The sequence below is a fragment of the Balaenoptera ricei genome, chromosome 5 (genome assembly GCF_028023285.1).
Source record: "Balaenoptera ricei isolate mBalRic1 chromosome 5, mBalRic1.hap2, whole genome shotgun sequence".
Lineage (NCBI taxonomy): Eukaryota > Metazoa > Chordata > Mammalia > Artiodactyla > Balaenopteridae > Balaenoptera > Balaenoptera ricei.
The window spans coordinates 71,713,007-71,734,963 of record NC_082643.1 but is presented as its reverse complement, the minus strand read 5'-3'; the positions used below and the strand labels follow the sequence as shown (position 1 = coordinate 71,734,963).

Below are 21,957 nucleotides of genomic sequence, written 5' to 3'. Positions count from 1 at the left end.
AAAAATGGTACAGATGAACCAGTTTGCAAGGCAGAAATAGTGACACAGATGAAGAGAACAAATGTGTGGACACCAAGGAGGGAAAGCGGGGGGTGGGGTGGAATGAACTGGGAGATTGGGATTGACATATAAACACTAATATGTATAAAATAAATAACTAATAAGAACCTGCTGTATAGCACAGGGAACTCCACTTCGCTGTACAGTAGAAACTAACACAACATTGTAAAACAACTATACCCCAATTAAAAAAAAAAACTCCCACCAAACTGATTGGACCTCTATTAACATTTTAGCACATTTCTTTTGAGTCTTTTTCCTGTAAACATTAATATATATGTTTTTTAAACAAAATAGCATTACAGTGTACTTTGACTTTTATAACCATTTTTCTTAAGACTTCATCATGATCGCCTTTCCATTCTCTCCTTATTTTTCTAATGGTTATGCCATATTGCTTTGTAATAATTGCCAAAATTTATGTAACTAACCAACCATTAGTTTAGGTCGTCAACAGTCATCTGCTGTGGCAAACAATGCTGCAGTGAACATCACTGTAGGTAAACCCCTGTGTCCATTTGTGAGATTAGTATTTTCCAAGATTATCTGATTATAGATCCCTGTTTTTGAGAAGTATCTTACAGAAGCAATGTTTCACAAAATGTATGGTGGGAAGCACTGCATTATTTTTTGTATTTGTTGGGTTTTAAATTTTGTATTTGTAGCATCTAAGAGTGCTAATACCAGCCCTCTCCCACCCCTGTCCCTGAATATACACGCTCCTGCCCAGTGAGTACTTCTGTCTGTGGCCCCTCATGCTGGGAAGATACTGAGTGACTGAGAATTAAATGCCATCTGGACTGAACTGTAATTGACGAGATACCTGTTTGTGAGCCATGGAGTGTTACATACACCACCTCTATGAGGTGCTGCCTTTGCCTCTGAACACTTCGCTACCACAGATACATCCAGAGCTCCTGGTCTCTTGTCTGTAATGGCTTTAAAACAAGAATATGTTCACAAACACACAAGCATGTGCTCTCTCTGTCTCTCTCTCTCTCTGTCTCTAAATGCTGGGGTTAGTAATGATAGGGGCTAGTTCTCCCCAGAACTTAACCCTGAGACATTATTTTCACTGAAATGAAACTTAGTTAAGCTTTCAGGATTTTTTGGCAAAAGAATTGACTAGGAGATATTTCCATTTAAAATGTTGCTGCTGGGAAATAACCCGTTACCCTTATGCAGTTGAACTAAACAGATCTGACGACACCATTTCTTGTTTTAAAACCTTGTAACTTATAAATTTGGTCCATGGACTAAGCATCATCAACACCCAGGTGTGTATTAGAAATGCAGAGTCTCCTCTTAAAGAGGCCCCTCTTTAAAGCGTCAATTAAAATCTTCATTTAACAATATCCCCACGTGATTTATATGTGTATTAAACATTTTTTAAACTCCTTTAAAAGATTAGTGAGAGTTTTTTTAATAATAAGCTTTTTAGTTTAGAATAGTTTTAGGTTTACAGAAAGTTATAAAGATATTATTGAAAGTTCCAGTATGCTCCCTTGCCCAGTTTCCCTTGTCTTAACATCTCACATTAGTCTTAAGATACGTTTGTCATAAGTAATGAACCCATATTGATACTTCATTATTAACCAAAATCCATACTTTATTGGGATTTCCTTAGTTTTTACCAAAGGTCTTTTTCTGTCCCAGGATCCCATCCAGGAAATCACGTAACACTTAGTCATCATTTCGGTGCCTCTATATTTGACAGTTTCTTAGCCTTTCCTTTTTTTGGATGACCTTAAGAGTTTTGAGGGGCACTATTTAGGGATTTTGTAGAATGTCCCTCAATTTGGGTGTGTCTACACAGTGCTTTTATGATGCAGTTTGTGAATCTGATGTACATGGTGGCATCATTTAGTAGTTTCCAAGAACAAGGATTTGGGGATCAAGCCTCCTGAGTCTGATTCCCATCTTCACTGCCTGCAAGCTGTGTGACCCTGGGCAAGTTATATAATTTCTCTGGGCCACAATAAAAAGGATCAGTAATAGATCTACTTCATGGGGTGGTTAAGAGGATAGGAGAAGATAAATCATGAAAAGGCACTTAGAGCGTGGCACAGAATAAATTCTTTGTAAGTATTAGCTGCTAGTATTGTCATAATTATTGTTGTCAAAATAAGAAATAGGCTTGTTTGTTGAGGAACTCATGGTCCAATGTGGGAGACAGACACGGAAACATAAAAATATCTTTTTAGGTGCTGTACGATTATGGTCAGTGTTCTCTTTCCATATTGTTTTGATTTTCAGGCAGTCAGTTTTGGAGGTGGATTTGCACTGATCACCTTGGGGCTTGGAGATACTGGACAAATTGCTGGAATGCTGGAAATGTGGGGAATTAGTTTAGAATAAAAGGTTTTGTGTCAAGGATATGTGTGGATGATACAGTTGAAAGAAACTCAGCTGAGTGTGCTGTTTACAAGCAGGTGAAAGTTGGAATGCTGGAAATGTTTGGGGGATTAGTTCATAGCAAAATGTTTGATTGAGGATATGCGGATGATATAGTTGAAAGAAGTTTATCTGAGTGTCCTGTGCTGTTCACCCTTGTGTTTAGCGCTTTGGAGAGCACATTGAAACGTGTGATAAATGTTTTGTTCCGTAGTCTCATGCTCACTTCTTCCAGATATCAAATAAATGTAAATTATAGGCTGTGAGCAGGTTACTGGATGTTTGAAGAGGGGAATTGGAAGAGAAGAGAAAGATTAAATAAGAGAGAAATAAAGTAGTTAACGTAGTACCTAATGTAGTACCTACCTTGAGACAAAGGAAGGATTACAGACTTTGTATATTTCCTCTTGTGAGCTGGAAAGCAAGAATTCTTTTGCCACTTTGAGGCATTCATGGAACTAACTAGAATCTACGAGACATAATAAAAGTCTTGATCGTTTGGATAGATTTTGTTTATCAGCATAATAATAAACCTTCTCATACCCAATTTTTAAAGAATTTTTCAGAGTCTAAAAGTGTGGCTCTTAGTAGCTATGTTTTCTGAATCACATTGTAACTTTACTGATTTTTTATTTCTCATAGCTTTCCACAAAGGTATTAAAGATTGAGTTACTCCAGATCTTTTTTTATTTCCCTCTTGCAGTTCTACTTATTGAGCAAGTTTGTCCTATAGTAACAGATCAGCCATCTGGCCTCATACTAATTACACAGTTGCACGATGACTGGTTCCCTAATGATGGCTATGGGAAATTCCTAACACGTAGCCTTCATGTTTATATATGTTGTGTAGCATTCTAATTATTTATTCTTAAAATGCTATCACATCATCCGTAAATTTCTTTAGCTACTCAAGGATTGATCAACATAGCACTATTGACATTTTGGGCTGGATGGCTCTTTCTTATGGGGAGCTATTTAAGATGTTTAGAAGCATCCTTGGCCTTTGCCCACTGCATTCCAGTAACACTTCTCCCCCTGATGTGACAACCGAATTGTGTACAAGCATTGCCAAATGTTCGCTGCGGGACAAATTCACCCCTTGCTGAGAATCACTGAGCTAACCTCTTGTATACACGTAACTGCTAAGGACATATAACACAGTGGATACTTGTACTGACTCCGGAGTCATGAAAACCCAAATTCAAATTCTAACTCTACCCACCCAAACTGTTTACTGTTTTACTTTTCTCAGCTGCCAAGTGGAACAGTGATAGTTTCTAGTCTCTACAATAGCATTATTTTAAAGATAAAAACAAAATATATATAGATACAGTTATATATAAAGTTGTTTATATAAAGAACCTAGCACAGCCCACACAATCAAAGGCAATAGTCCTGGCCAGGTGGCCAAGGATTATCAAAGTAAGCTAGAGGAAGTGTGAAAAAGGAAGGGAAAATATAATAATAATAAAAAGTTTAAAAAAATAATAAAGGACCTAGCAAGGTTCTTGATGAAAAGGAGATACTCAATAAATGTTAACTCCCTACCCTGCAACTTTCCCTTGATGCTAAGGATATTATTCATATGTCTATTCATACATTTACTCATTATTCATTACTCATTCATTTACTCATTACTCATTATTTAAACTACAAAACACGTACTCATTGAAATCGAGCAGGGGATATTGACCATGTTAAATAATAAGGAATAATACATGTTAACTTTTTTGGCTACATTTAGAAACAATATAGCATGAAGACTCATAGTGCTGGCTGTAGATTTTAATATAACTGGTTATAAGACTGATCTGTATCACTTTTGTGAGATGGGGAAAATTACTTAGTTTTGATTTCTTTGTTTCTGAAATGAAGGTGTTAATAATATCTACCTCAGAGGGTTGTTATAGTGATTAAATGAGACAAATGCCTGACACATAGTAGCATTCAGTAGTACATGGAAATTATACAGCGTTACCAATGAGTGGTGTGGATGAGAACCAGTACAGTTACAGAGGTCTTCAGTGAGGAACTGGCATTTGAACTAAGCCTTTAAAGGTGTGCAAGATTGATGTAAGTAGAAAGGAAGAGAATGGACATCCTGAGCAAAGGCACAGGTAAGAATGGAGAACTTCAGAATGTCTGGGACACAATAAGTGTATCTGTTTTTGAAGCTGAAATGTCATACAGGGAAATGGTCTGTATTCTTTAGGCAGAGAATATAATGAAACTTACAGAACTGCAGAACTGGAAAGGATCTTGAAGTCATTGAGTCCAGATTATTCATTCTTCTAATAAGAAAACAGAGGCCTAGAAAGAGCAAGTGATTGATGAAAAGCCACTTAGTCTTTGGAAGAGTTAGTTCTAGAACCCAGAATCACCATGTTGCCTCTTAGCCTCTCCTTGTCCTTAAAAAGTATAGACAAAAACTATTAAAATAAATAGCATGTGCAAATATTCTTTATTTTATAAATTAACTTGCCAAAAGCCCTACTTTATTCAGTAGCTAGACTTAGCCTGAATACAGGCAACTAGCGATCCAAACAAGCACATATAACAAGACAGACAAGGCCCCTCCTCTCATAGAACTTCTATTGGAGAAAATTGTCACAAATAAATTAATTTTTGAATAAAAAATATTAAATAGTGAAAAGTGCTATGCAGAAAATTATAATGGGGTGATATGATATAGAATGGTCAGAAGCCTACTTTGAATTGGATGGTTGAGCAAAGCTTCTCTAGGGGGGATATCAGAGCCTAGATCTGAATGACATGATCTTTGAATTCGGGGATAAAAGCGTTCCAGTCAGAGGGACCAGCTAGTATAGAGGTTCTCAGACTGAAATGAGCTTGGCAATATTCAAAGTAAAGAAAGAAAGGCCAGTGAGGCTGGATTTAGTGCAGAAGAAGGAGGGGCAAGAAAGTTAGGTCAGCCTAGGCCGTATCATTTTGAGTTACGTACACCAGGATAAGAAGTTCAGATTTTATTCTAAGTGAACCGTGGAGCCACTGGAAAGTTTTGTGCAGGGAGCGGTCTGATCTGCTTTATGTTTTAGAAGATCACTGTAGCTACTGTTTTAGGAATGGATTACAGAGGGGCAAGGAGGCCAGTTAGGAGGCTATTGCTCTGGTCCAATTGGGAGATGATGGTGGCTTGGATTAAGGTAATGGAGGTGAAGAGAAGTTTAGATATTTGGGATATATTTTGGATGAATAATAGACAGCTATTGGTGATGCTCTGAATATGGGGGCGGGGCGGGGTAGGGAACGAAAAACAAATCAAGGAGAATCTTCAATTTCTGGTGTAAATAGCTAGGTAGATATTTAGGTACCATTTACAAAGAGGAGAAAGACCAGAGAAAGAGTAATTGCGGGGGAGGGGGTGATTTGGAGGAAGAGGGGGAACAGTCTACATTTACCATACCAAATTTAAGATGTCCATTGTTTATTTATTCAACAGGTATTTATTGAGTATCTATCAACCCTTTCTCTGGGCTTTAGGAATATCAGATTAACAAAAGACAAAATTCCCTATGCTTTTGGAGTTTATATTCTAAAGGATGATTCAAAAAATTAAAAATAAGGTATATGATGTGTAGATGGTGGTAAGTGCTGGGGTAGGACATGTAATGAACAGTGTGGTTAGATCTGGGAAGTCTTCATTGACAAAGGGCTACCTCCTTCAAGTCTCCTTGAAGTTGTAAGGGGGTGAGCCATGCAGATATCTGCTGAAAGAGCCTCGTGGACATCCAACTGGAAATGTCAAGTAGAGAGTTGGATGTCTGAGTCTAGTGCACAGAGATGATATTTCAAAGGTGGGGGGGGGACCAGATGACATCACCAAGAAAGAGTATGTAGGTAGTGAAGGGAAGGAGCTCCTGCAGCCATCCAGTATCTGCGGACTGAGGAGAAGAGGAGACAGCAGGAGAAACTAAGAAGTAGCAGCACTGAAGCAGGAGGAAAAACAGTACACGTGGTATCAGCGAAACCGAAAGAGACGTTTGAAAGGAGAGGATATTGGATATTGCTAAGAATTCAAAAAAGATACGAACAGATGCAGTCACTGGGTTTGGTAACATGGAGCTAGCTCATTGAGAACCTTGACAAGAGCAGTGTCCGTGGAGAGATACAGAAAGCCATGAGACTAGTAGAGAGACTGTGAAAGTGAAAGAGGGGAGTGTTGTTAGAGTGAAGTGCTTGAGAAGGGCATGCAGATCACAGTGAAGGGTTTGGTGTTTGAAACTCCATCCATAGTAGTATGAGGGAGGGCAGAGAGTTTGGCTACAGATGCAGATGGGTTGGTAGATTTGACAATGGGGAGAGAAGGGAGTTCCTCTCTGATTGCTTCTGCTTTTCTCAGTGATGTAAGTCCATTAACTCAGAGTATTGGAGGAGTTTGGAGGCCAGGTTTAAAATGGGAGGAGTGGTGTGAAATAGCTGTTTAAGTAAATGCCTGACATGCTCAACCTGCAAGCGTTTCCTCTCAGGGAATGACCCAGTGTGATTTTTATCCCTCAGCCAAGAGGTTAGAGTCTTATCAGGAAGCTGCCTCTGAAGATGAAGATTCTCCTGACCCTCCCAGTGGCTCCCTCAGCAACATGGCGAAACCAAGGGCCCCCAGCTACAGGATGGTTCGCAATGGGCCTTTAGGAAGTATATCCTCAAATCATCTTACTGGGAGCTGTTTTGCTCTAGGAAGTGGAGAAGGAGCCAGTGAAGTGCCTCATTCCAGACAGGCTGCTTTCAGTAGCCCCATGGTAAGTGTGAATGTATGACGTGAATCTTGTCTGTCCACGATGAATAATGAAAGAACATCCTCGTAATTCTAATAGAGCCAAACGCTGTTGTCTTTTCCACCTGAGAGGAGACTGCATAAGTGCAGCTCGGTGTGACTGCCACACACTCACAGTGTCCTAATTTTGGAGATAATTCAGTGTTGAGAGATAGTATATCATTTCAGGAAAAAACATAATGTTTCTAGGCAGGGTTGATAGCCTGGAGAAAGTAGCCTTGGTTTAAGGATCATGGCTCACTTTCAGAACCAGCAAAACTACCACAGAGGTATCTATAGACAGGTAAGTATGTCTAACTGATAGGGAAATTCAAAAGCCTTTTGGTATCCTCCAAGGCCTTTTTATCTCTTTGCAGTCTTCCCCCAGATCCACCAAATCTGTGCCCTCTTCCCCATTCCTAGTCCTGAGAAGGTCATTTTCTAATATTTCTATATCAGAGCTCAACAGGGTGTGTTCTTGAGTCCTGAGGGGAAAACATAGAAGAAGGACCACGTGGAAGATGGGAAAGAGGAAAAATACTCATATGAAAGAATTAGAAATCAAACATTTTGCTGTACTTAAAATTCTATAAAATTTCAACTACCTTCTCTGCCCTCCACATTTCATTAACTCTTGTGTTAACCAAGATGAGGATTCCCCAGCCATGAGACTGGTAAGCAGTTGGTGACCTCTGAAATAGGTTACATAACAACAAAGAAACAGCTTTGGGGAAACTTTGTGTTTCTCCATTGAATTTATATAGCATTTCATAGTAGAGATATGATCTGAATAGACCCCAGGGATCTCATTCGTCCTGGAAAGGCCTTGAGGGGAATCTGGCTCTTTTCAAAGTTCCACCAAATGTACAATTTCAGCAACTAGGAAGATCATTTCACTGCAATTCATCCTGTGCATTTCTGTGGCTCTAAGGATATCATACCTGTTATATTCTATCATTGCCGTATGCCAAGCTATTCCAAACATCTGGACTTAAGTTTTCTCCAACTTCTGAAAAAAAAAAAAAGGAGGGGGAAAGAATGCACACCACCTCTTCTCTGTACTCATTTTCAGGCTGTATCAGAAATAGGTATCTATTTTCTTCTATTTTATCAATTTTGCCCATTCCTCTGCTGATCTTTTATTTCCCACCCACCTGAAGTTAACCACATAGTGACGCATGTTTGGTTGGAAGTCAAGGGTATTAGCAACCAGGTGGGACTGTGCCATGGTCTCCCTCTCAGTTTCCTGATCCAGCCTCACTCTCTTCCTGGAACAAAGGATTGTTTCCTAGGTTAAAGTCATTATGGTTTTTGTACCATTTCCCATCTAAAACTTATTCTCCCCTCACTGCCTACCTCTGTCTACCAGATCTGCTGAAATACTTCCTTCTTTAAATATCATTTCTCCTGAAGATTTCTCAGACTCTCTTTTCTCAGCTTCTAAGTTCTGTTTACATAGTCCCTCCTGCCCTTCAGTCCCTTAGTCCTCATGACATTGGCCTTATTTCTGCCTCTGACATAGACCTTGCTCCTTGAGAGCAAGGACTTAATCATCTTGAATCCCCGGCATCTAAGGTCAGTGCCTTGCATGTCCACTCTCAATAAGGTATCGTGAAGGTGGTTATATGAAACTGCTCAACAAGCTCAGTCTTCCTATTCAGTTCATTTTGTTTTCACTTGCCCTGTACTCCAATGCCATGTGTCATGCTGATTATATAGATGCTCTGGGATTGCTGTTCTGTTTTGTGTTTTCAATACTACACCCTTACACATAGGATAAAGAGGTCTTCCTTGAAATATGAGACCATCTCTCACTCTTACTCTAGACAAGCCGATTCTGTCCTTCTTGGAGACTAACGATTATTTTGAGAAAGCTATAGATCCTTTGACCTGAAAAATTAGCATCAGTAAAAATTGTGCATATGATTCTAAAAGTCCATCCATGGAGCCCAGGTTGAAAACACCAGCTTGAGAGCTGTGATGTCCAGAAGTGGAAGGTTGGAAGATGGCACCCTTCATGGGGGAGACAAGGTGAGAGTCAGCGAGGGTCTGAGGGCAGGGTGCTGGCCAAGGTGCGCCGGCTTTGGGAGTTAGAATGTCATTGAGGACCATGAGTCCTGGGTTCATGTGACCTATTTTAGAAATAGAAACCTTTACTTTGTCAGTCAGTGTTTTTATGCTTCTTTAATCCTCTAGAAGTTTTCATTCAGCAAGCATGCTACTTATTCCACCTGGAGTGTTATCCTCTTAGATCTTTATATGGCTGTTTTCTTTTTTTTCACTGAGGTCTCAGCTCAGATGTCACCTCCTCAGTAAATCTTACCTACCACCCAATCCAAAGTACATTCCATCCCTCCCACTCTTGTCTCAATCTAGAAGCAATTTACTTATATATTTGTAGGTTAGTGCCTCCCCTACCTAGAATGTGAGTTCCACACACCCGGGATCCCATCTCTTCTGTGCACCCCTCTTTCCTTGAGGAGTGCCTGGCACCATAGATCAACAATAAATGTTTATAAAAGGAGTGAATTAATTAATGGACTAATGGAAGACAATGGCATAATACTAGACCAGGGATATAAATGAATAGAACATGCCCCCAGCCTTCAGCTTTGTTTTAGGCAGAGGAAGCAGACATATAAGTAAATAAAGATAATTCTGTATTAAAGATGCTGTAATGGTAGTTAATTCAGAGTATAGTGAGGGCACAAAGAGGGGAATGATCAGCTCTACAGGGGTGAGAAGGGATCAAGAAAGGCTGCAAAAAAGAGATAAAACGTAATTTATGATTAGACTAATGAGTAGGGGGTTACACAGTAGAAAAGGAAGGAAAAGCACTTGGGCCAGACAGTGTGTAGCATGTGCAAAGGCTCAGAACCACAGAACTGGGGAGAACATCATGTGGAGGAGGAGCTGTCCATGTGCAGTTATTGGCCTTTGTCTTTTTTCTTCAGGTCTGTGGTATTTAGGAATCTGGAGGAGAAGGCATTTGTGTCTATATTTAAGCCAAAATTGTCCAGATGGAGTGGTGAGTCCCTAAGACTGGAGTGAGGGTGGCAGTGGGAAATGCAATAAAACCCTCAGGTACAGGTGGAGCTAGGGGAGGAGTAGGGCACAGTATTAGAGCTTGGTCAACTTGATCTCCCACGTGGAGTATCTTTGTCCATTACTAAACCGTGGACATTTTAGATTTCGCATAAATAATTTAAATGGGTCCTAATCACTCTCATTTTTAAAACAAACTTAACATTCAGTATATAGTAAGGCTACCGAAAAGCTTTGGCAGACACTATGAGATGGCAAAGAGAAGTCTTGGCCATCATTTGCTTGTTTAATTTGGATTTATATAGGGTGAAAAAAGAAAGAAAGAAAGGAGAGGGAGGAGGGGAGGGAGAGAAGAAGAAAGAAAGGTGAATGTGAAATCTGCAACCTGGTAGGAAAGCATAATATGAATCATGGGGGTAAATCTAAAATTTCAAATAGCCAGATGTTATCTAAAATGAGGACAAAGATGTTGGACTCCCACCATGAAACAGATAAGGCTTAGTTCAATTATGGGAAGCTGTCCACACTGTGTTCTGTATTCCCTAATTAGGAGTACACATTTTCTCTGCATTAAAAAAAAATGTCTGTTTGAGGTCAAGTGGGAGGGGTTTATGTATTTGCTTTCTAAGGAGTAACATCTTTTCAATCTGTTTCTCCACCCCCTTCTTTATGGAATATAAAACCAGCAAGTGTCTGATAGTAATGTACAGCAATAACATTTTATGGCTTATCCATGTGCCAGTTACTGAGCTAGGGATCCAAAAATCTATAAGAAATGTTCAGTCATAAAAAAGAATGAAATAATGCCATTTGCAGCAATGTGGATGGACGTAGAGGTTATCATACTAAGTGAAGTAAGTCAGAGAAAGGCAAATATCATATGATATCACTTATATGTGGAATCTAAAAAAATGATGCAAATGAATTTATTTACGAAACGAAAATAGACTCACAGACATAGGAAACAAACTTATGGTTATGGAAGAAGAAAGGGGGGAGGGTTAAATTAGGAGTATGGGATTAACAGATACAAACTACTATACATAAAATATATAAGCAACAAGGATTTACTGTATAGCATAGGGAACTATATTCAATATCTTATAATAACCTATAATGGAAAAGAATTTGAAAAAGAATAGATATAGATACAACTGAATCACTTTGGTGTACATCTGAAACATTGTAAATAAACTATTCTTCAATTTAAAAACATGTACAAAAATCTATAAGATATGGTCCTTCCTTTAGAGGAACTTACACACCCTGTGGGGAGAGTACATATGCATGGAATCATTTAAAGCTGGATGGTTTGGGCCTGGTTCTTGGGGTAATCAGAGTTCAGAGAAGGCAAGATCTGTCCATCATAGAAAAAAAAGAGCAAAAGTCAATTTTGTAATAGAAGGTCTCCATGAGGAAGATTTGGATCTTAGGTAAAAACACCTGTGATATAATCTTACAGATAAGAATTGCATGTGATAACACTATACTTTCTCCTCAATTCAGCAACTAAATATCTTAGTCACTAGGGATTAACTTATTTTAGAGACAGCAACTAAAGTGGAAGAACATTCTGTTCCTGCCGTTTCATTTTGACATGGATCTTTCCTTAAGTCTTCTTCTGGGCTCTTCTTTATATTATTTTATGATGCTTCTAGGGTCTTGTATGGTCCGGAGTTTCTAACATTTATTTTGACAGTACTTTTTATAAACACAGTTTTGCTGACCAGAGCCCCAGCTTTGGTCAGCTTCAGGATCTCTTTTATTCTCATGATCACAGCACAGGTTCTCAAATTCCCCAAATGACATATTAGATTGACTTATGTCTTTGTCACAAAGACAGAAGTTACAAATCTTCATTAGCCTTAGAGTAACTTCAAAATGCGGTAGAGTCCTTATGTTTTGAAGCCAGTTATTAGTCAATGCGGAGATCATTGGCACAGTGAAATCACTATTTGCTTCTAAGGTCCCTAACTCAATCCTAATCATGTTCCAAAGAACAAACGTCCCTAAAAAATAAAATTAGGGAGACCTGCACATACTAGCCTCTTCTTGGAGATTCCCGGTACCCATTAAACGCTCTGAGAAGTGCTACAGTAAAGCACTGTTTAAACATTTCTTAAACTTATTTCAGTATGGAACTCTTTGGGGTTTTGCTTAATTCGCATAAACATTCTGAGAAGGATGCCTCTGGAAATATTGCTCCAACCCATGGCGTCTGTCACGCTCACTAGATGACAGTATCATCATAGACCTTCATCAATCCTATGCAACAAGGTTCCTGAGTATCTAGTGAGAAAGAAGTCTCAGATGTTGCCACTCTCTTCTGCTGACTTTGGCAAGGGGGTCCTCAAGGAAAGGATGGTTCTCTGAGTCACTGAGGGCCCAGCACAGGCACTGGCTCAGTGTTACTATGTGTGAGACTCGGGAGGAAATGTGGCCAACTAGTTAATGAACGGCCATCAGATTACAAGTGCTTACGAACTCCATCAAACTGCAACAGGGTTCAAATTTTGCTTACGAACTCCATCAAACTGCAACAGGGTTCAGATTTTGCTAAGTCAAATATCACGGAGCAAGAGATGCTGTTTTTAGATAGAAATTTAAGAATGCCTTGTGACAGCAGAAAACTGGGACCTTTGAAACCCATTGTTAGCCTGGTAACCTGCCTGAAGGTGAGTGTATCATTCGAGAAGGAAAAGGAACATTAAATTATTTGGGTTTCTGTTGTGCTGGTCTCATGTCACTCATTCTCTCATTTACTTTATACAGCCGCCCTGTGAGGTAGGTGTACTTTTTACCATTATTCAGAAGAGGGAAAATGAAGCTCAGAGGGTTAAGTAAGCAGCCTTAGGCCCCTAGAGGGTATGCAGTGGGTCTAGGACCTGAACCCAAACCCATGTGATTCCCAGCCTGTGCTCTTTTCTTATTGAGGCTGTGCTAAATCTCACCAAACTCCTAAGCATAAAATGCAAGCCACGGTCACTCTGAATCTAATATCACCCATCTCCACATTTTACTCTGTTCTCTCCATCACCTCTCCTGGCTTTCCTGCAGTCAGGACTCCTCTAGAATACAATGGCACTTTTGTGAAAACTTGATTCAGAGGAGATGGCCCCTTTTTTGACTCATCTGAAAAATTTGTAAAGCAGTTGACTACATACTACAGATTTCTAGTACAACGTTCTTTCATTAAAACTAGTACTTCTAAATAAGAATGAGAAGTACCGTGTTTAACAAAATGAAGTATTTCTCCCCAATAAGCAAACTTCTTAAAGCCAATTTGTAAAAGGAATTGTACAAAAGAGAGGGGCATAGGGCACAGTTGCCAAAAATATTTGATGATCAGAAATCTCTGAGAGGGACCCTTGGATATTAGTGTCTTGTAGCATATTACCAGGAAATACTGATGAACTCTGTTAGCGTGCTTATAGTAATTTTATTTCGGAGGGTTGGTTTTTAACAACAGTAGTGATTTGAGCTGTAAAATATTTTGTTAAAATAACATAGTATGAATAACGCCCTCACTTTTAAAAGAATTGATATTCATCAGTTGCTGTGGGATGAATATATGCCCAAAGTAGAATCCTAGACACAATAAAATATAGCTCTGCCCTGTGTATTTCAGAATAAGAAAACTCACTTAGCTAGATTTTGGTGAAAGGCATTGTTCCTCTCTTGCTTACTTTGAGTGAATAGTCAAGGTAATCTCCATTCATATTATGCATTCTGAATGTTCCATTTAATTTTCTTCTCTTTTATTTCCCTATTCTCACCTCCCATGACACCATGTCCATTAAATCTTTTTTAGAAGAATAAAGTTTACTGTCTCATGCTTCACAGATTCTGGTTAGAAAAGCTCACGTAGATTTAAAACTCATATTTTTAGGTACTTATTGTAACAACACTTTATCTTTTTGGATCTTCAGGAAACAGATGTGGTACCAGACACCAGGCTTTTGGACAAGTTTAGTCAGATCACACCTCAGCTTTTTACCCCACTGGATGAGACTATCCCAGATCCACCACTGGAGACTCTGTACATCATCGACTTCTTTATTGCTTTGGCAATTTGCAACACAGTAGTGGTTTCTGCTCCTAACCAACCACGGCAAAAGGTAAGTCTCTAATGCAAACAAGGGTCACCTTCCAGAAGAGAACTTTGGGTTTAAATGTACTTGTTATGTCGTCTTATTATGTGGGTCGTAATTAACAGTAGTAGCAGGTAATATTTATACACTACTTAATCTGTACTCTGAACTTACGATGTTCTAAGTGATTTACTGGTACTAATATGTTTAATCCTCCCAACAGCCCCATGAGTTAGGTGCTGTTACTCTACTGTTCCCCATTTTACAGTTGAGCTTAAGTAACTTGCCCAGGGTCACAGGACCACTTTGTGGGGGAGATAGGATTGAACCCAGGAAGTGTGGCTCAAAGCTACTGTACTATTTTGCCTCTAGGAGAATAGCTGATGACAGCAGTTCTTGGGAAATGTGACTCTGTCCATTTTGCTTTCGTTTGCTTACCAAATTTGAAGCTTTCTGTGAAACTTCTAAAACCTCCAACATATGCACTACATCAAGCAAAATATAAAGTATTAAATTCATTATCATGTTTAATGATAATGTCCCTTTTCATGTACCAGTTGGGTAATGTAAACTCAGTCGCTCTAAAATCCAATACATCTATAACATACCAAGGTTCTGCAGTTCCCACACAAGCTGGATTTTTAAAGTCTCTTTGTAGCTTAGAATTCATGGAAAATTCATTTTCAATTAAAAAGAAAAACTTGTTTTAGAGACTGGTGATTTACCGCTTGCTGTGCTATCTTCCTTGAATATAACTGTCTCCCCTTTTGCATACATCTATTTAAAATTCAATTTGCAGCACAACCCAATTAAATTTTAATTTTCTGTCAGATCATTTTCTCTTGGCAACTTCAGAGGTGGTCAATTTTAACATAAAAATGATTTACTTCCCATTAAGCTTTCATTTGATCAGAAACTGTATTTTTATAAGATTTCAACTAGAAATTTGCTCTTTGAAAACTTACATAGTTAGAGAATAAATCACTGGACGTTCTGTTTTTCTCCCCATGTAACACTTTTTCATATACATCTGTTTCCAATATAGACATCTTTTGGCGTTTTCTGTTTAAGAAATATAGTTGCCTTATCCCCAAAGAAGAGAATATTCTGTAGCCTGAAAGAAAATCTCTGTAGGCATGTAAGAGCCTAAGCCTCATGATATTTTAAGGTGGTGACAGAAAGGCAATGAATAAAGAGTTAATCAGAATTCGTGTGGAGTACAGAAACGTCATCTGTGGTTGAGTTTCACTTTGCATTTTTGAGTTGCCAGTAAGTTTGAAAATTGACCAGCATGAGTCCCTCAAACTATCATAAAGTTAATAATTATTAGGAGAAAATTCTTCAATGCCTTGGGCATTTCTAAATGAGAAAATTTTAGCATTCAATTAATTGGTCGTCCCAATTAATTTTTAAATTCTAAATTTAATCACTGATAAGAGTTAAGATCTAGAAGAAATCAGGCTATGAACAAGAAAAAGTTCTATAAAAATAGAAATTTGAGTTCCTATTATGATGCTGATAATTCTTCAGTGAGCTACTTTGTTTATTGGCCTACTTTTCTTAAAAGGTCATATTAACAACCTTTTTTAGAACCTGGAAAATAAAAGAAAAAAAATACATTTTGTTAATCTTTTGATTTACTTTCTTCCAGTGTTTTAAATGTGTATTATGATTCATTTGTTTTTTTTTTTTTTTTTTTTTTTTTTTTTTTAAATTTTTTTTTTTTTTTTTTTTTTTTTTAGTTTATTTATCTATTTAATTTTGGCTGTGTTGGGTCTTCGTTTCTGTGCGAGAGCTTTCTCTAGTTGGGGCAAGCGGGGGCCACTCTTCATCGCGGTGCGCGGGCCTCTCATTGTCGCAGCCTCTCGTTGCGGAGCACAAGCTCCAGACGCGCAGGCTCAGTAGTTGTGGCTCACGGGCCTAGTTGCTCCGCGGCATGTGGGATCTTCCCAGACCAGGGCTTGAACCCGTGTCCCCTGCATTAGCAGGCAGATTCTCAACCACTGCGCCACCAGGGAAGCCCGATTCATTTGTTTTTATACTGTTTTTTTATACTATTTTTTTAGCTTTTTCAATATTGCCCTGTAATCTTTATAAACTTGACCTTTAAATGTTATATAACATTTTAAGATGTTTCTAATTTGCTATTATTAAATACTTGCTTGTAATTTTTAAATTGTTATTGCTAGGATGCATATAATAAAGATTATTAATTTTTTATAGTTTAAGTTATTTCATTAGGGAAATTTGCTATACATATGCCCACTGCTAGCAATGTAGCATTTTATGTCTTTTGCTATCAGTTTTCTTCCTAAATGGTTTTGAAATTCACAATGCCATCAACATTAGTGCATCTGTTTCATCATGGCTATTTTTATTTTTATTAACGTTTCCTGTGGCAGTTGTAAGTATAAAGCAGGCTGCTATGTGAGGGAGTGGTAACTCTGCATATCTCCTTTTTTCCCCCAGTTTGACTTCACAGTTGTTATCAACTGCCTTTAACTGTATTATTGAGACTTTCCCATATTATCTTTCCTAGATTGGACTCTCTTCTCTGCATGGAATGCCCATTAAGTCTTTGGAAGAGATTAAAAGCCTCTTCCAGAGACTGTCTGTCCGAAGATCAAGTTCACCATCTCTTGCCAGTGGGAAAGAGCCATCCTCTGGGGTCCCAAATGCCTTTGTGAGCAGACTATCTCTCTTTAGTCGAATGAAACCAGCTTCACCTGTGGAGGAAGAGATGTCCCAGACAAGCAAGAGTCCCCAGGGCTCTGGTAACTCAGCTTGTCCCATAGAAACTGAGAAACAAGACAGCAATGTGGGTGTCACAAACGGCAAGGTGGAATCCCTCCCTGATCAACCCTTGGCCTCCAGCCTGTGTTATGAGGCCGAGAGCCCGGATGAAGCGGCCTTAGTATATGCCGCCCGGGCTTACCAGTGCACTCTGCAGTCCCGGACCCCAGAGCAGGTCATGGTGGACTTTGCTGCTTTGGGACCATTAACATTTCAACTCCTACACATCCTGCCCTTCGACTCAGTAAGAAAAAGAATGTCCGTTGTGGTCCGGCACCCCATTTCCAACCAAGTCGTGGTGTATACAAAGGGCGCTGATTCTGTGATCATGGAGTTGCTTTCAGTGGCTTCCCCAGGTGGGTTCATACGGGACTGAGAGGGAAGTGATAGGAAGGGCTTGGGGATTGAAGGGCCACTCTCAGTGGATTTATAAAGGCAAACAAGGAGATCTGTAGGGATCCGTCACACTTGGTGAAGTAGGGGAAGCTGCCTAGAATCTGGTGAGAAAGCACCTAAGTTTTGGGGTTACATAGACAGGGTTCAGATCCGGATTCTGACAGTAGCTGTGTCTTGAGAAAGTTACCTAACTGTCCTTTGCCTTCAATAGGTGGGGATTATGGTACCTCCTTTATAGGTTCCTGAGAGGCTTAATGATATACTATATGCAGTATATGCCGCACCTCTGACCAGAGCCTAGAAAATGATAAATGCTCAATAAATGACAGCCAGCATCCTTGTAATCATTGTGACAGTCATTATCGATGGTGTGGGAATGGTGTTTGTATTAAGTTCGTGGTACTTTTCTCTCCCCGGGGAAAAAGAGACAAGGGAAAGATGTATTCTGAGGGGTCCCTTTTATAAATGCACATTTGGGATTCAGAACTTCAAGGCCTTTTGTTTGTTGTGGGTTAAGTTACCATTGTTTTAAAAAATATGTCTGTCATTGGGCAAACTGGAGGGAACACGTGTGTTTTGTTAATTATTTTAGATGGACCAGGTCTGGAAAAACAACAGACGATGTTAAGGGAGAAAACCCAGCAGCACCTGGACGCCTACACCAAGCGAGGCCTGCGCACTCTGTGTGTAGCAAAGAGGGTGAGGCTGCTCCGTGTGCCCGCTGGCTGGCTTCCTTCCTTCCTAGCTCCACTATCATGTAATGAAAACGAGCGCATATCAAACCCCGATATTCCTCTATCTTACAGCATTAAATGTGCTTTGAAAAGAATGAGGCCGGAGACTGGCCTTAATTTTCCACTTATAAGTTCTTGATATTTTTTCCTTATGGGCTCATAAGTCTTTATCTGTAAATCCAGGTAAATTTCCTAAATATTATCTCAGTTTTTATCATTCTGTATTGAGAATAACCCTGGGACATAGTGTATCCTTTCTAGATAAAAATTTAAGTAATAAGAAAGAAGACAGAGCTCCAAGAAGTGATTTGAGGGGTGTTACTACCAGAACCACCCCTGGGGGCATGGGAGAAACAGATATGAAGCCTTTTAAGAGTGAATTGGTCAAGTTTTTTGTGCCACTTGGCCAGTGGGGTATGGCTTAGGTATTGACCAAGTCAAGCTGCTCAGCTGTAATGAGGCTATATGCAAGGCCTTACACCCTTATATTACCCTCCCTCATTGATAAGCCAAGGCATCCCCAGCCCCAGCCCTACAACCATGGCCACAACCGCATCCCCAGCTGCACACCTAGATAGTGTTTCTTCCTTCAGTACAAACTCAGCTAACTCATTGTTTCAGAGTAGAGCAGTGGCAGGAGAAGGTGCGGAAGTCTACTTAGGGTGGAGAAGGAGAGTCTAGTAAGGGCTAGTGCAAGAGAAGGATGTGCTTATGGGGGAGGGAAGGGAGTCTGTTGTCAAGATATAACAGAGCTACGATGAACATTGAAGGAAAAGAAACAGAACAATCAGATCAGCCCACAGAGGGGAAATATTGGAGAAGAACCAAGGGGGCTACTCTTGCCAACTCTCTCCCTCTTCTCCATAACTACCTCCCACCTGTTCTGTTGTCTTTTCCCTCCCTGGCTCTGAGCTCCACAGTTAATTTTTGCTGTGTTAGAAGCCAGAGTATCAATTTTCTCTCCTACATTCTGGGCTCTAGCTGGTAGAGAAGATTGAGAGATACATGTAGATCAAAGTATCAATGCTTTAATGGCTGTCCAGTAGTTCCCAAACAATAGAGCTCCTGGGAGAACTGAATTGGAGACTTTAGCTAGGACCTGAGGCCAATGTAGGCATCTCTCATTTCTTCCCCAAATTCTAGTTCTTGGGAACTGCCTTAGGGAAAGTGGGATCTGGTGTAGACTCCGAGGCACTTAGTCAACCAGCTGCATGGAGAATCAAAAGCCTGCCTCATACACAGTTGTAAGAAGAATGAAGAATTCAAGATCGAAACAGACCTTCTGCCTTTTCAGTGGAATGATCCTGCCCTGATAAAAATGTAGCCCAATAGATGTCAGATTCTGCCAAATCAAATTACCTTGTGGGCAAGAATGAGTAGATAGAGACATTGCCTCACCCCCTCTACTGCATGCTGCTTTATAAGAACTGAAAGTAGATTTCTCCCTCTACAGCAACCTGAAGACAAAGGAAAAAATGTATCATTGGTCCCTTCTCCAGGAATTCCACTTAATTTTTTGTTTGGAAGAGAACTTTCTTGCTTCGCCCATTTGGCCTCCTCTTTCTTTTAACCTTTACAGATAACTCACCCCATAAACCAACCATCAAAAGAAATCAAAGGTGCTGCTAGCTATATAATACCTGAAATTGAGTACTGGACACCACTTTTTCAACTGCACCATCAGAATAACCCTGAATTTAACTTTCAAGTGGCTCCTTTCTCCCAACTGCATACTCCCTGGTTTAATTAAATAGATTAACCCACTTTGATCTTATATGGTGCCTAGGATTTCCCAGAGATTCTGAGCTACAGGGTCCATCCACCCTCAGTGTTACACTAGTCTGATCACAGAGCTCGGGAAGTTTAGTGTGAGGATTTGGACCTGGCCTGAGTGAACCCAGAGAAAGAAATACCATAAGATCATCACATGGCCTGCCTCAGAGCTTTTTTTCCCCCTCATAGGTCATGAGTGACACTGAATATGCAGAGTGGCTGAGAAATCATTTTTTAGCTGAAACCAGCATTGACAACAGGGAAGAATTACTACTTGAATCTGCCATGAGGTTGGAGAACAAACTAACTTTACTTGGTAGGTATTGTCTGAAGGGGGAATTTTCAAAAACACTTGATGTCTGTGAATGAGTTATTCACCAGTGCCTTTTTTTCACTTTGATCTAATAGATATATGTGGTTCTGCCCACCCCGTCCAGTTTGACTTCTACCTTGCTTCCAATCCTTTCCACTCCATTTTCCACTGCGGTGAACTTAGACTTCATTTGTGGTGGGGGCAGGGTGGTCATCCTTAAGATCATTTAAAAATTCAACTCTTAACGTCGAATACAAAGCCAATTAAATACCCTGGTTCAAGAGAGGAAAGCTAAAGTTTCTTGCCAGGCATTGGATAAGGTATTTAATACGTGTTGTCTTTTTGCATCTGTACAACAAATCTCTATTTTATTTGGAAGAAACTTGGGGCACAGAGCAGTTTAATGACTTGTTCAAAGTCATGTACTAGTGACTGGCAGAGCTGGGGAGAAGCTCAGATCTACCTCACTCCTGGGCCCATATTCTTTTTTTTTTTTTTTTTTTTTTTTAATTTATTTATTTATTATTTTTGGCTGTGTTGGGTCTTCGTTTCTCTGCGAGGGCTTTCTCTAGTTGCGGCAAGCGGGGGCCACTCTTCATCGCGGTGCGCGGGCCTCTCACTATCGCGGCCTCTCTTGTTGCAGAGCACGGGCTCCAGACGCGCAGGCTCAGTAATTGTGGCTCACGGGCTCAGTCGCTCCGCGGCATATGGGATCTTCCCAGACCAGGGCTCGAACCCGTGTCCCCTGCATTGGCAGGCAGACTCTCAACCACTGCGCCACCAGGGAAGCCCCCTGGGCCCATATTCTTTATTCTGTGCCTGCAACTGGGCTAATGAAATTTGTCTCTCTTCTCTTACTTCCTGGTTTCAACTAAAAGTTGCACACCTGACACTCCTTGTCTCAGATTGAGCTGCGTCTTAAAATCACCTGGAGCACTTTAAAAACTACCGATGCCTGCCCAGGGATTCTGTTTCAATTGGTCTGATGTGTGGTGTGGCCATTTGAATTTTTCAAAGCTCCCCAAGTAGTTCTAAGAGGCAGCCAAGGTTGAAAAACACTGCCTTAGAGTACTAACACACCAAAACACCAGGCTCTGAGCTCTGTTCCTCTGCTTCAGAGAAAAACAATGATATAACTTGGTCTCCAGCCAATAGAGTAATGATCTTCCTCCTAAGTCATTTCTCCGTGACAGTGTGAGTGGTACAGATTCACATTTCCTCATCTGCAATTCCAAACTCAAAACTGCTTTGTGAGTTTAGTGCCAAAACTCATTTAGCAGCAAAATCAAGCCTGATTTGATAAGACAATTTAAAGTCTTTATTATCCTAATTAGTGTGAATATTGTAATTTGTAAGTTTTGCTAAAAAATACTGATATGCTTGATTACCAGATATTATAAAACATGATACATATAGCCTCTTACCTTTTAAAAATCTGCAAAACTTCTGAATTCTAAAACATAGCTAGCCTCAGTTGTTACAGAAAAGGGAATTATGGACTTATAATATGAAAGAGCATTAAAAAGAGATAATACGTGTTACTCTCCAGAACAGTCTTTAAAAGCCTACCCTTACCCTCGGGAGTAT

General features: G+C 39.8%; 1 protein-coding gene across 3 annotated transcripts in view; it reads left to right on the top strand.

Annotated features, from left to right (window-relative positions):
- ATP10D (ATPase phospholipid transporting 10D (putative)) overlaps positions 1-21,957 on the top strand; it is a 135,098-nt gene that overhangs the window by 84,413 nt on the left and 28,728 nt on the right. For all 3 annotated transcript variants that reach the window (XM_059923059.1, XM_059923060.1, XM_059923061.1), the window contains 5 exons: positions 6,973-7,211; positions 14,200-14,388; positions 16,901-17,510; positions 18,143-18,249; positions 20,247-20,373. In XM_059923059.1, coding sequence (XP_059779042.1) covers positions 6,973-7,211; positions 14,200-14,388; positions 16,901-17,510; positions 18,143-18,249; positions 20,247-20,373 — 1,272 coding nt within the window. The remainder of the gene's footprint in view (positions 1-6,972; positions 7,212-14,199; positions 14,389-16,900; positions 17,511-18,142; positions 18,250-20,246; positions 20,374-21,957) is intronic.